General features: G+C 48.6%; 1 protein-coding gene across 1 annotated transcript in view; it reads left to right on the top strand.

Moving 5' to 3' along the window:
• PAQR6 (progestin and adipoQ receptor family member VI) overlaps positions 1-11,799 on the top strand; it is a 29,333-nt gene extending 17,534 nt beyond the window's left edge. The window contains exons 4-8 of the mRNA XM_015410799.1: positions 1,617-1,657; positions 2,876-3,062; positions 8,349-8,445; positions 10,445-10,589; positions 11,528-11,799. Of these exons, the coding sequence (XP_015266285.1) occupies positions 1,617-1,657; positions 2,876-3,062; positions 8,349-8,445; positions 10,445-10,589; positions 11,528-11,799 (742 nt within the window). The remainder of the gene's footprint in view (positions 1-1,616; positions 1,658-2,875; positions 3,063-8,348; positions 8,446-10,444; positions 10,590-11,527) is intronic.
• Positions 11,800-12,282: the final 483 nt, after the last annotated feature.

Genomic DNA, 12,282 nt, shown 5'->3' with positions numbered 1-12,282 from the left:
TTTTAAGTAAATGAAAGCATTTGGGATTGATTTCCTTACTTTGTTTGGATCATCTTAAGTTAATGTGAGTTGTTTTTTCTAAAGTAAAACCTCAGTATTCAGGTTAAATTGCCGTGTTGGCACTTTGCGATAAATAAGTGGGTTTTGGGTTGCAGTTTGGGCACTCGGTCTTTAAAAGGTTCGCCATCACTGGCCTAGAGTAACCCTGACAAGGGTTTGTCCAGCCGCTGCTTAAAGACTGCTAGTGAAGGGGAGCTCACCACCTCCCTAGGCAACTGATGTTGAACAACTCTTACTGTAAAAAAGTTTTCACTAATATCCAGCTGGTACCTTCCTGCCCTTAATTTAAACCCATTAATGTGAGTCCTACCCTCTTCTGCTAACAGAAACAGCTCCCTGCCCTCTCCTCTAAAGTGACAGCCCTTCAAATACTCCAAGAGAGCAATCATGTCCCCCTTCAACCTCCTCTTCTCCAGACTGAACATTCCCAAGTCCCTCAGCCTTTCCTCATAGGGTTTGGTCTCCAGGCCCCTGATCATCCTCATCACTCTCCTCTGCACCTGCTCCATTCTGTCCATATCCTTTTTGAAGTGAGGCCTCCAGAACCGCACACAATACTGCAGGTGTGGCCTGACCAGTGCAGTGTACAGCAGGACTATCACATCTTGCGATTTGGATGTTATGCCTGTATTGATACACCCCAAGATCTTTTTTATTGCCACATCACACTGGCTGCTCATATTTAACTTTTGGTCCACCCGTACCCAAAGATCTTGTTCACACACACTGCTACCCATGTGAAGTCACCTGTGGGAAAAATTGCCATATAAGGATAACTTTTAAGTCAGGCCTTATATTATAAGGATAACTTCATAAGGATAATCCTTAACTTCATAAGGCTGCCTCATAAGGATAACTTTTAAGTCAGGCCTTATATTCCTCAACTGGAAATGCCAGGACTGAGAGCCAGTTCGGTGTAGTGGTTAGGTGTGCGGACTCTAATCTGGGAGAACCGGGTTTGATTCCCCACTCCTCCACTTGCACCTGCTGATGTGACCTTGGGTCAGTCACAAGCTCTAGCACAGCTGTCCTTGAAAAAGAGCAGTTTGTGTCAGAGTTCTCTCAGCCCCACCCACCTCACAGGGTGTCTGTTGTGGGGAGGGGAAGGGGAAGGAGTTTGTAAGCCGCTCTGAGACTCCAAGCGAAGGGCGGGGTATAAATCCAATCTCCTCCTCCTCCTCCTCCTTTGAGACGCCCACCGACGGGCGGGGTAGAAGTCCATGCACCTCCTCCTCCTCCTCCTCCTCCTCCTCCTCCTCCTCCTCCAAAGGCAGGCAAATCAGGCCACCTACTTTGATTAGCTTCTACTCTGACCACCAGCATCTTGCCAGGGTTTCAGGCACAGAAATATCTCCCAACTCCGGCTAACTCAGGGACTAACTAAACATTATAGTTCCCCCTAGGTCCTCCCTGGGCTTCTGCAATCACATGTGTATTGTATGTTTTTGTTCTGGGAACTACGTGCAGACCCGATTTGGATTGCAGCCACAGCAGTCGGGGACAGGGGACTTTAGTCTTCCTCTCTGCCTTATTTTCTCAACCTGAAATGCCCCCAGGGGGCTGCTATTAGCCTTGTTCCAGGGGTCCACAGGCACTGGTGGGGTTCACCTCAGTGGGGCAATTAGCCCCCCCCGAGCTGTTTCAAGTTAGGAAATGGCATTGGGGGTGGGGACGTAAGCCCACTCTCCTTGCACACCATGGTCTTGATCCAGCCTGAGTCCATGCATGGCTGGGATTAAATTTCAAGCATGGAACTCACTATACACATTTGATTGTGCAGGCCCCCTAGGGAGGGTCCAGGAAAAATGGGATATGGCAGGGACTGGTCCTGGGATAGGGTTAGGTCAAGTTCTCCATTGCGAAGTATTTTCCCCTCTATGGTTGCTAACCTCTAGGTTGGGGTCTGGAGATCTTCTGGAATTACAATTGATTTCCAGACTACAGAGATCAGTTCCCCTGGAGAAAATGGCTGCTTTGGAGAGTGGAATCTATTGCACTGAATCTTGCCGAGGTCCTTCCGCTATCTAAATCCCACCCTCCCTGCACTCCACTCCCAAATCTCCAGGAATTTCCCAACCCAGAGCTGGCAACTCTAGGTCTTGTCACTTAACCATGGTCCCTCCACTTTAGTCCCATCCACCAGTGAATGAATGAATGAATGGCAGCTATGTACTGGTGGTCTCAGTGTCTGGATGAAGGTCACGTTTTACTCATCTTGGACTGCAGCTCATTGTCCCATCAAACACTCAGTGGGAGCTCTTGAAAACGGAGCCTCGTCTACATGATATAACTTGCCAGTTTCCTAGTCTGACGAGTATACTTTCTATGTGTGTTGATCATTGCAAATCATGATGTGTTTGTGTGGTATAAAAGGTATTTAAAAAAATCTTTTCCGTCAGAATGTGTCCCCACCACCACTTGTTCCAGGGGTTCCATGTCCCATGAGCCCTTGGCACCTTTCTAAAAGAAAGTTGTAGAAGCCACTATTTTGAAGAAGAACCATAGACACACAAAAGGCTGGATAGTCTCCATTCTTTCAGACCATTTGGAATCAAATCAGAACCCAATGGCCAACTAAGCCTCGTTCCCAAAAGAACTTTTGAAGTCTAATTGCCACAGGCCAAAAAAGATCAGGTGGATTCCTAAGATAGCAAGCTAACATATCAGATGCCTAATGCTCATGGGTAACCTTCCCAAGTGAACAGATATGTCACAAGAGAGCAGGAAGGTCCCTGTGGTGAATGTATCATGTAAACTAGAGCATAGAATCCCTACATGGAGAGAGAAGTGCATACTTTTTGCACTTCTGTGGCAGGCACCGTGGAGAACCATGTGGAGTCACTCCCCTTAACAGCATGTGTTTGTCTGTTTATAGGCTGCGCTTTCACGTATGGAGCCTATACAATGCCCGACCGCTGGGTGAATGGCCCTTTGCACCATTACTTTGTCCCTGTGGCCGCCTTTAATTCCTTTGTCTGCACAAGCCTCTCTTGTTACTCCCGGTATGTAAGACTCTCTTGCAGTACCAAGAAAGGAGCTGAAATGAACTGCGTTTTTGTGCAAATTCAGATGCAGCACTTTGAGTTTTGAAAAGTTCCAAATTCTGATATTCAGTTTTGTTTAAACCCAATCTTAAAATCTAATTATCAAATCCCAAATCCAGCAAAATCCAAATAATTTTCTGAGCAAATCTGAATTAAAGGGTTAAGAATCTCTTGTCCAAATTCATTTCAGCTCTAAGTAAGAACTGTGTTCTGCAAGCAGTCAGAAATCTCTTCTTTCTTCACTTTCTCAGAATTTTCTATATATTTATATACACACATCAATGAAAAGGGATTTAGGTTTTTCAATGCTATTTTTAAAACGGAATCAAGATTCAATATAGTTCAGCAGTCAGTGTGGGCTTAGATTGGGAAGACCTGGATTCAAATCCCCATTTGGTTACAACGTTCACTGGCTGATGTTTGGTTAGTTGTAATCTGATCAACCTTGCAGGACACTTGTAAGTATGAAAAATTGGAGGAGGGATGCAGTGTAGTTATTTAAAAGATTTATGTCTTGTCTTTCAGCCTAAAATAGGAGAAATTAGAACTGGGTTTCAAGCCTTTTCTCTGAAAGGGCTCCTGTTGAGGTTGTAGGGTTGCCAGCTCTGGGTTGGGAAATACCTGGAGATTTTGGGGGTGAAGCCTGAGGAGGGTGAGGTTTGGGGAGGAGAGGGCTGGCTCACCCACTAGGCGAACTAGGCTGCCCAGGGCTGGCTCACCCACTAGGCGAACTAGGCATTCCCCTAGAGTGCTGGGCCCTGGATGGGGCGCCGAGCTGTGCCTCCCCCCCGCCACCAAAAGCCCGCAAGCAGCTCTCCAAGTGTCAACACTTCGCTAATTGGGGAGAGGCATCCGGTGAGCATCCCCCGCCTGGAGACAGGATCCCCCCCCACCTCCCTCCCAAACTGCCTTCGGAAGCGGAGCACGAGAAAAATCTCTCTTCCATCTTGGAGAGCGCTGCAGGAACATGTGGGGTGTCTGACAGCTGCGGGGGGGAGGCGGTAGCAAAAGGGTGGCTGGCTCCAGAGGTCTCCAGGCCCCCCGGGAGGTTGGCATGTGCACCACAAGGCAGCCTCGCCTAGGGCGCAGAAACACCTCGAGTCGGCCCTGGCAATGCCATAGAGTCCACCTTCTAAAGCAACCCTTTTTTCCAGGGGAACTGATCTCTGTCATCTGGAGATCAGTTGTAATAGCCAGAGACCTCCAGCCACCACCTGGAGGTTGGGTAAACCAAAAGAGCGCACGGGAGAGATTGTGTAAACCAAAGATGAGACACACCGTGCTAACTTATGTCACAAATTCTCTATTGTTATATAATAAAAATGAAATATAGCTTCACTAAACTTAAAGATACTTATACATCCAACAAGTGGAGACCCGCAAGAAACTTGCGGGATGGTTATCCTATTCCTCACACCTTTGCTTCCTCCCCTCTCCCCCTACCTCTCTCGCACTCTTTCTCCCTTCTGCCCCCTCTTTTCTTACTCTCTCTCTCTCTCTTCTCTATGCATGTTACTTCCTCTCTCTTTCTGACCCGTCACCTCTTTGTTTTTCTGCCTCCCCATCTCATCACCCTTTCTCTCTCTTTCTGCCCCACCCCCTCCCTCTCTTTCTCCCAGCCTCCTGCCTGCTTCTTCCCCCACCCCACTCAGCAGCAGCGGTGGTGGCAGTGCTCCCAGCCACCTACCTGCTTCCTCTCCCCCGACAGCAGCAGTAGCAGCGCTCTGGGAATCTCAATGGATTTCCCAGCTACAGAGATCAATTCACCTTACGGTTGCCAGCTCCAGGTTCAGAAATCCCTGGAGATTTGGGGGTTGAGCCTCGGGACAGTGAGGCTTGGGGAGGCAAGCAGCCTCAGCAGGGTATAATGTCATGGACTCAACCCTCCAAAGCAGCCATTTTATCAAGGGGAACTGATTTCTGTCACCTGGACAACAGTTGTAATTCTGGGTGATCTGGCAACCCTATTTCCTTCCCACCCAACAGCCAACCAACCCTTATCTGCCTCTCTGTCTTCAGCTTTCCATCTCCACCCCCCTCCCCCACAGCCTCTACCTAGGAAAATTACAGTCTTTCTCCATAGTGGGGACCAAAGCAGCTTACATTATTCTCTCCTCCCTTTAGGGCCGCCAGCCTTCAGGTGGGGCCTGGAGATCTCCGGCTTTTACAACTGATCCCCCAACTGACAAAGATCAGCTCCCCTGGAGAAAATGGCTGCTTTGAAAGGTGGACTCTATGGCATTGTTCCATGCTGAGGGCCCTCACCTCCTCAAACCCTGCCCTCTCCTGGATCCACCCCCAAAGTCTCCAGGTATTTTCCAACAGAGACCTGGCAACCCTACCTCTCTTTTATCTGCACAATAACCCTGTGAGGTTGGTTAGGCTGAAAATGTGTGACTGGTCCAAAATCACCCAGTCAGCTTCCACAGCAAGATGGGGATCTGAACCTGGGTCTTGCAGACCCTAACTGCTGCACCACACCGGCTTTCATAGGGTGGCTGCTATTGAAGAGTAGCAAGCAGCTGGGCCTAGTTGGATCATGCAAGTCAGGTGGTATCAAGTCACCCAGACTGCCGATCTGCCTATGGATGGCAGCCTCCAGGTGGGACCTGGGGATCCCCTGGAATTACAGCTCATCTCCAGACTTCAGAGATAACTTCCCGTGGAGAAAATGGATGCTTTGGAGGGTAGACTCTATGGCATCGTACCCCACTGAGGTTCCTGTCCTCCCCAGGCTCCACCCCCAAATCTCCAGGAGTTTCCCAGCCTGGATCTGACAACCTTTACCCCCCATCCCCTGCCAGTGGCCAGAGGGGCACCCGGCAACCTTAGACTGCTAGAAATCCAAAAACATCTATGACAAAAATAATGAAGAGTCAGTAAATGTTGCAATATGTTGCAAAATCATTTACTGTAGTAATTCTGTAGAAAATTCTATTATCACTCACATGCAACGAATGCTGCTGTATAACTTTATCAAAGTGGGTTGCGTTGAAATACCTATATAATATTAATCCATTTGGACAACCCCCTTCCACCAGATGGGATAACTGATCTTCAGACCACTGAGATCAATTCCTGGCTGGGAGTAAATGGCTGCTTTGGATCATAGACTATGTCATTATGGCCCACTAAGGAACATCTCCTCCCAAAACCCCACCCCAAATCTTCAGGAATTTTCCAACCCAAAGTTGGCAACTCTAGCTCCTATGCTTTTAGCAGCTACATGGCAGGAAGGAATGAAACAGAAGCAGTATCCTTCCAGTGTGATAGTACAGTGACCTAGAGATGTTTAAGTTGTTAGATTTCTGCTAGACATTCAACCCTAATTCACTTAAAATGCTTTCCAGCCCCTCTCATGCTGTTGGTGCACATGGTCCTCGCTGCATGTTACAAAGTCATGTGTCTAGTTTCACCAAGAAGACTTTTTTAAAAAGGCATGTATTCCCCACTGAGAACCCAGTTTCTAGATGTGCAGGGGTCTTGTTCATGTTGGAATATGGAAGCTCTATGTTGTTGTTGTTCAGTCGCACAGTTGAGTCTGACTGTTCGCGACCCCATGGACCACATCACGCCAGGCCTATATCATGCAAGGTCTACAATGCAGCCTTATGAAGAAGATCTGAAGATCATCCTACGGGGGACAGCTGAAGGACTTGAAGTTAGCATACCCACTTTTTCAAATTGTGTTGTTGCTGTCTCCTCATGGGCTCTTCTGGAGACTTCCTGCTCCTGTAGGGATTCCTGTTGCTCTTTGTTCCACTCACAGCAGTTAGACTGGTTAGTTTAGGCTTTCTCTCAGTATGCTTTATAACGGATTTGTCTTCTATAATAAACCTACTAATTTTTCTCTAAACAGTCAGTGCTCCACTTCCTTTGCATATTTAAGCTCTGCCAACAGTTAGACTGGGATCTTTGAAAAAAGGGAGTAGGGCTACCAGCTCCCCACCCCCCACCCCCAAAGTGCCCAGGTCGGGCTGACGTGCCCGGCATGATGACGTCACCTGGAGGTGACATCATTGCACTGGACACGTCACCGGTGGACACTCTAGCATTCAGTTTGAAAACTCTATGGTATCATAGAGTTTTCAAGCAGAGCGTCCACCAGCGATGTGCCTAGTGTGATGACGTCAGTTCCAGGCAACGTCATTGTGGCGCATCCGTGAATGTCCTGGACCAGGACCTACTCCCCTCCTATCGCAACCGGTAAGCGACCTGGCAACCCTAACAGGGAGGTGGTCATCTGCCTTCTACCCCATTAGGGTTGCCAGGTACTCCCTGGCCACTGGCAGGGGGTGGAGGGCATAGGGTTGCCAGATCCAGGTTGGAAAACTGGAGATTTCAGGGTGGAGCATGGGAAGGAAAGGAACCTCAGTCGGGTCCAAGGCCATAGAATCCACCCTCTAAAGCATCCCTTTTCTTCAGGGGAACTGATCTCTGTAGTCTGGAGATGAGCTGTCATTCCGGGGTACCCCCAGGTCCCACCTGGCATCCCTATGCCCCACACCGTTTTCCTGCTTGGAAATGGCCCTGGGGGTATTATTCTGTACCTCATGTGCACCTGCATGTAAGCCGCCTTAAGCGGCATAGAAATACCCTAAATAAATGAAGGCAAAGGGTAAAAAAAAAATTATTTAGTAAAATAAATAAGGTCTCTAAATAATTGATTTCTCCATCTCCACAATTATTGGTCAGCGAGAATCAGTTAAAGGGGAAGGAAAAAAAACTGAGGGAGTTGAGGAAGCTAGGACCACACGCTCTCTCTGTTTAGGTTCTTAACACCCTTTGTCAACTCAGGCTCCTAGTCCTCATTTCAGAAACGTTCTGCCCCCTCCCCTTTCCTCTGCAGTGTCTTTTGTTTCCCTGGCCTCTTCTCCTCTCTCCTCTCTAACATTCTGTTTCTCTTGGTGGCCTTCTGGATGCCCCTGGGAAGTCCACCAACAAGGGCATGAAGGCAGCATCCTTCTCCCTATTTATTACCCTGCCCGGGAACTGTTATTTATAGATAGACTGCCTCTGAAAAGAGAGGTTCTGTTTAGTCGTTGCAGCTGGTAGCCATTGATGGACCTCTTCTCCATGAATTTGTGCCGCCTCCCTTTAAAGCTAGCTGTGCTGCTATGTTGTAAAGTACAAGCCGCTTTTCAAAGGCTCCTCTTTATCTGTCTGTGGGTTGCTTTGGCTGCATTTCCAAGCTGCATTTAATTACCACTTCTTCTTTTTTTTTCTGCCTTTCTCTGTCCCTAGATTCCTGGAACTGGAGTGCCCGCCACTGAGCAAGATCTTGAGGACAGTGGCCTTTGTCTACCCCTTCATCTTTGATAACATACCGCTGTTCTACAGGGTAGGCTCATTTTGTAAGCCACACAGCCCCTGGCGCAGGCTCACTCACTCTCAGTATCCTGACTATGGTTGCCAACCTCCAGGTGGTGGCTGGAGATGGCTGACACAAATCTGATATTAAAAATGGCAATTCAGAAACCAGTGGAAGAACTTTTCAGTCTCCCAGGATAGACTGAAGGCCAAACTAGCTGTTCTCTCTCTCTCTCTCTCTCTCTCTCTCCCCCCTCTCTCTCTGTGAGGAAGAGTTTCCCCCAAAGCCACACAGCAGCTATAAGGAATGTCCGTTAAAAATACATTCAGGTGGGTTAAAATGCATTCATGTTGGTCTAAATCCGCAGAACAAAGTTCGAGTCCAGCGGCACCTTTAAGACCAACAGAGTTTAATTCAAGGTGGATGCACGGGAGATCTTAGACCTTGAATACAACTTTGTTGGTCTTAAAGGTGCCCCTGGACTCAAACTTTGTTCTCTTAAAAGTACAGACCATTTGGGCTTGGGATGCCACCATGGGGCATAGAAGGGCTTCCAACTCCCCCTGGCCTCACCTGTGTGAACCCAGCTCTGTAAGAAAACAGCCTATCTCGTCTGGCCCTTAGGCAGGGGTGCAGGGCAGAGTATTTTGTGCCTGATTCCCCCCTGTTGAGCTGTTGAGTTCAGCTCCTGCAATGTCATCTGTAGAGGGCTACACACTCATCATCTTCATGTCTGTTCCCCTGGTTTCCCCTCTAGATTCCTCCCATTTTTATTTTGTTTTATTTTCTCGAATGGTTATTACAGGTTAAAACAGGGGTACCCAGTGTGGTGCCCGTGGGCACCATGATGCCTGCTGACTGTTTTCAGAAAGTGAGCAGGGCCAGGTGGGGCTTTTGCCCATCAAGGCTTTTGGTTAGCCATTGGAGATTTGGTTGGCTGTGCGGATTTTTTAAAATGTTGCTTTGGCAGCAGCTGCCACCACAGCACAATAATCTTCGCTGTGTGACTGAAGGTAAGCCGGTGCAGCAGCCTCTCTCTCCCCCCTCTCTGTCTGTGAGGAAGAGTTTCCCCCAAAGCCACACAGCAGCTATAAGGAATGTCCGTTAAAAATACATTCAGGTGGGTTAAAATGCATTCATGTTGGTCTAAATCCGCAGAACAAAGTTCGAGTCCAGCGGCACCTTTAAGACCAACAGAGTTTAATTCAAGGTGGATGCACGGGAGATCTTAGACCTTGAATACAACTTTGTTGGTCTTAAAGGTGCCCCTGGACTCAAACTTTGTTCTCTTAAAAGTACAGACCATTTGGGCTTGGGATGCCACCATGGGGCATAGAAGGGCTTCCAACTCCCCCTGGCCTCACCTGTGTGAACCCAGCTCTGTAAGAAAACAGCCTATCTCGTCTGGCCCTTAGGCAGGGGTGCAGGGCAGAGTATTTTGTGCCTGATTCCCCCCTGTTGAGCTGTTGAGTTCAGCTCCTGCAATGTCATCTGTAGAGGGCTACACACTCATTATCTTCATGTCTGTTCCCCTGGTTTCCCCTCTAGATTCCTCCCATTTTTATTTTGTTTTATTTTCTCGAATGGTTATTACAGGTTAAAACAGGGGTACCCAGTGTGGTGCCCGTGGGCACCATGATGCCTGCTGACTGTTTTCAGAAAGTGAGCAGGGCCAGGTGGGGCTTTTGCCCATCAAGGCTTTTGGTTAGCCATTGGAGATTTGGTTGGCTGTGCGGATTTTTTAAAATGTTGCTTTGGCAGCAGCTGCCACCACAGCACAATGATCTTCGCTGTGTGACTGAAGGTAAGCCGGTGCAGCAGCCATTTTGTGACTGGCACCACCTCCTGTGGTAGACATTTTGAGGCAGCCATTTTGTGGCTCCACCCACCATGCAATGTCAGAATTCCAAAGGTGCCTGTAGGCTGAAAAAAGTTGGGGACCCCTGGGTTAGAATAATTGTTTCCTCATCTGCCACCCTGAAAAATCCCAGTTTCCACCATTGTTGGTTCATGTTTTTCCTTCTTTCAGCTGTTCTTCTGTTTTGGTGAAGACTGCCCTTGGAATGACGCCATAGCTGGTTATTCCTATCACCTTTTCTTCGCCCTCCTCACTGGCTTCCTCTTTGCATCCCACCTGCCTGAACGCTTGGCTCCTGGTCGCTTCGATTACATAGGTAAGAGCAGAGTTGTAGCCAGCCTTCCTCACTAGGTGGAGCTACAGTACTTCCTGATGGGAATTCAGAGAAATGAGTGAAACACCAGTGAGTTCTTCATAACCAACAGGAGCTTCTAGAACCTTCACACCAAACCCAAGAGTCCACATGTATTTTAGTGACCCTGACTTGTTAAGCCTCAGAAACAAGCCAAATGAAGAAGACCTGACCTGGGTGGCCCAGGCTACCCCGATCTCACCAGATCTCAGAAGCTAAGTGGGATCGACTGTGGTAAGTACTTGGATGGGAGACTTCCTTGGAATACCGACTCGGGAGGACAGAGGCAGGCTTCATTCAGCCACCTTTCTGAATATCCTCCAGGCCCCCAGTAGGGGTTGGTCACCAGAGATCAACGTGACTTCCAGGTGCGCGTGCACAAACACACACACACAAACACACACAAAAAAGAACTTGTCAACAGTGCTAAGGTCAATAACCTGCAACCTACAATAAAGTCATAAGAGGGACTAAAGCCTATGTTCGCCACAGGTACAGTTGAACAGACCTGTGCTTAGGATAGAGGGTGTTGGGTAGGCAGTCTGGTGTAGAAAGAGGAGAAGACCCCACTGGAGGCAGCAAGAGGACAGTTAGATAGGATAGTGAGGTCAGCACCTTCTCTCCCGTTAATTGTCATTCCTTGTCTGTCTTTGGATTGCTACTCTCCAGGCAATGTCCTGCTTCTTCTCAGACGTTCCACAGCCTCTCTCTCTTTCTCTCTCAGCTAGTGATGTAGCTCAGGTACCCGTCTCTGTCTCTCCTCTTTACTATTAAGTCTGTTAGTTCCTGAATAAAACTGTATCTGCGCTTTAATCAGTTCGGTTCATGTTGAATCGCAGAATTCGCCTCACTAGCAGGAAGAGGTTTGTTCTTATTACCTTTTTTCCCTTGCCCCACCACAGGGCACAGCCACCAGCTGTTCCACATCTGTGCGGTGGTCGGCACCCACTTCCAACTGGAAGCTGTCTTGTGTGACTTGCACTTGCGCCGGGACTGGCTGAGCACCCACGCGCCGGCGTCCACCTTCACGCACACGTTCGCCACCCTTAGCACCGCCCTGCTGGGGAACCTGGTTCTCATCGCTTTCTTCACCGTCACCCTCTTCCGTTCCTCCGTCAGCACCACGATCCTGCAGAGCACCCTCTCCGAGGTGGAGCGGCACAAGGACAAGTGACTCTTCTCAAGGACAGCGGTTTTGGTACTACCAAGGGGAGGGTTGGGGGGGGAGGAAGCCTCCCTCTGATCTGGGTTCTTTCTTCTCAACACTTTGAATTGGTTTGCTCGGCCGTTGCACCTTATGCCTCAATCTGATATATCTGGAGGAATGCAACACCCTCCCTGGGAGGCAGCCCGAATTTTATTTTTCCTGTAACTTTGAGCACCTTAAAAAAAAGAGAGTCCAAAACTTTGATTGGAGCCATACGGCTAATGGGTTAGTAGGACTTGCGTTATACAGTGCTGAGTGCGTAGGAGGAAATATAGCCAGTGTCCCCCACCATTTCCCATTGTACTGGTGAGCAACTTACATGTTACCCCTCCAGTGGAAGGGAAGGGGTTGCAGGAGCTGATGCTGCATAGACCCCCGGTTGCTGTCCAGGACAGCTAAAACTGCCTTAGAGCTTGTCTGGATGTTCCTTAAGGGGCCACAAGAACATAG

This window comes from Gekko japonicus, unplaced genomic scaffold, assembly GCF_001447785.1.
Source record: "Gekko japonicus isolate JY-2015 unplaced genomic scaffold, Gekko_japonicus_V1.1 scaffold42, whole genome shotgun sequence".
NCBI lineage: Eukaryota > Metazoa > Chordata > Lepidosauria > Squamata > Gekkonidae > Gekko > Gekko japonicus.
Note: the sequence above shows the minus strand (reverse complement) of the source record. Positions and strands in the feature narration are given on the sequence as shown.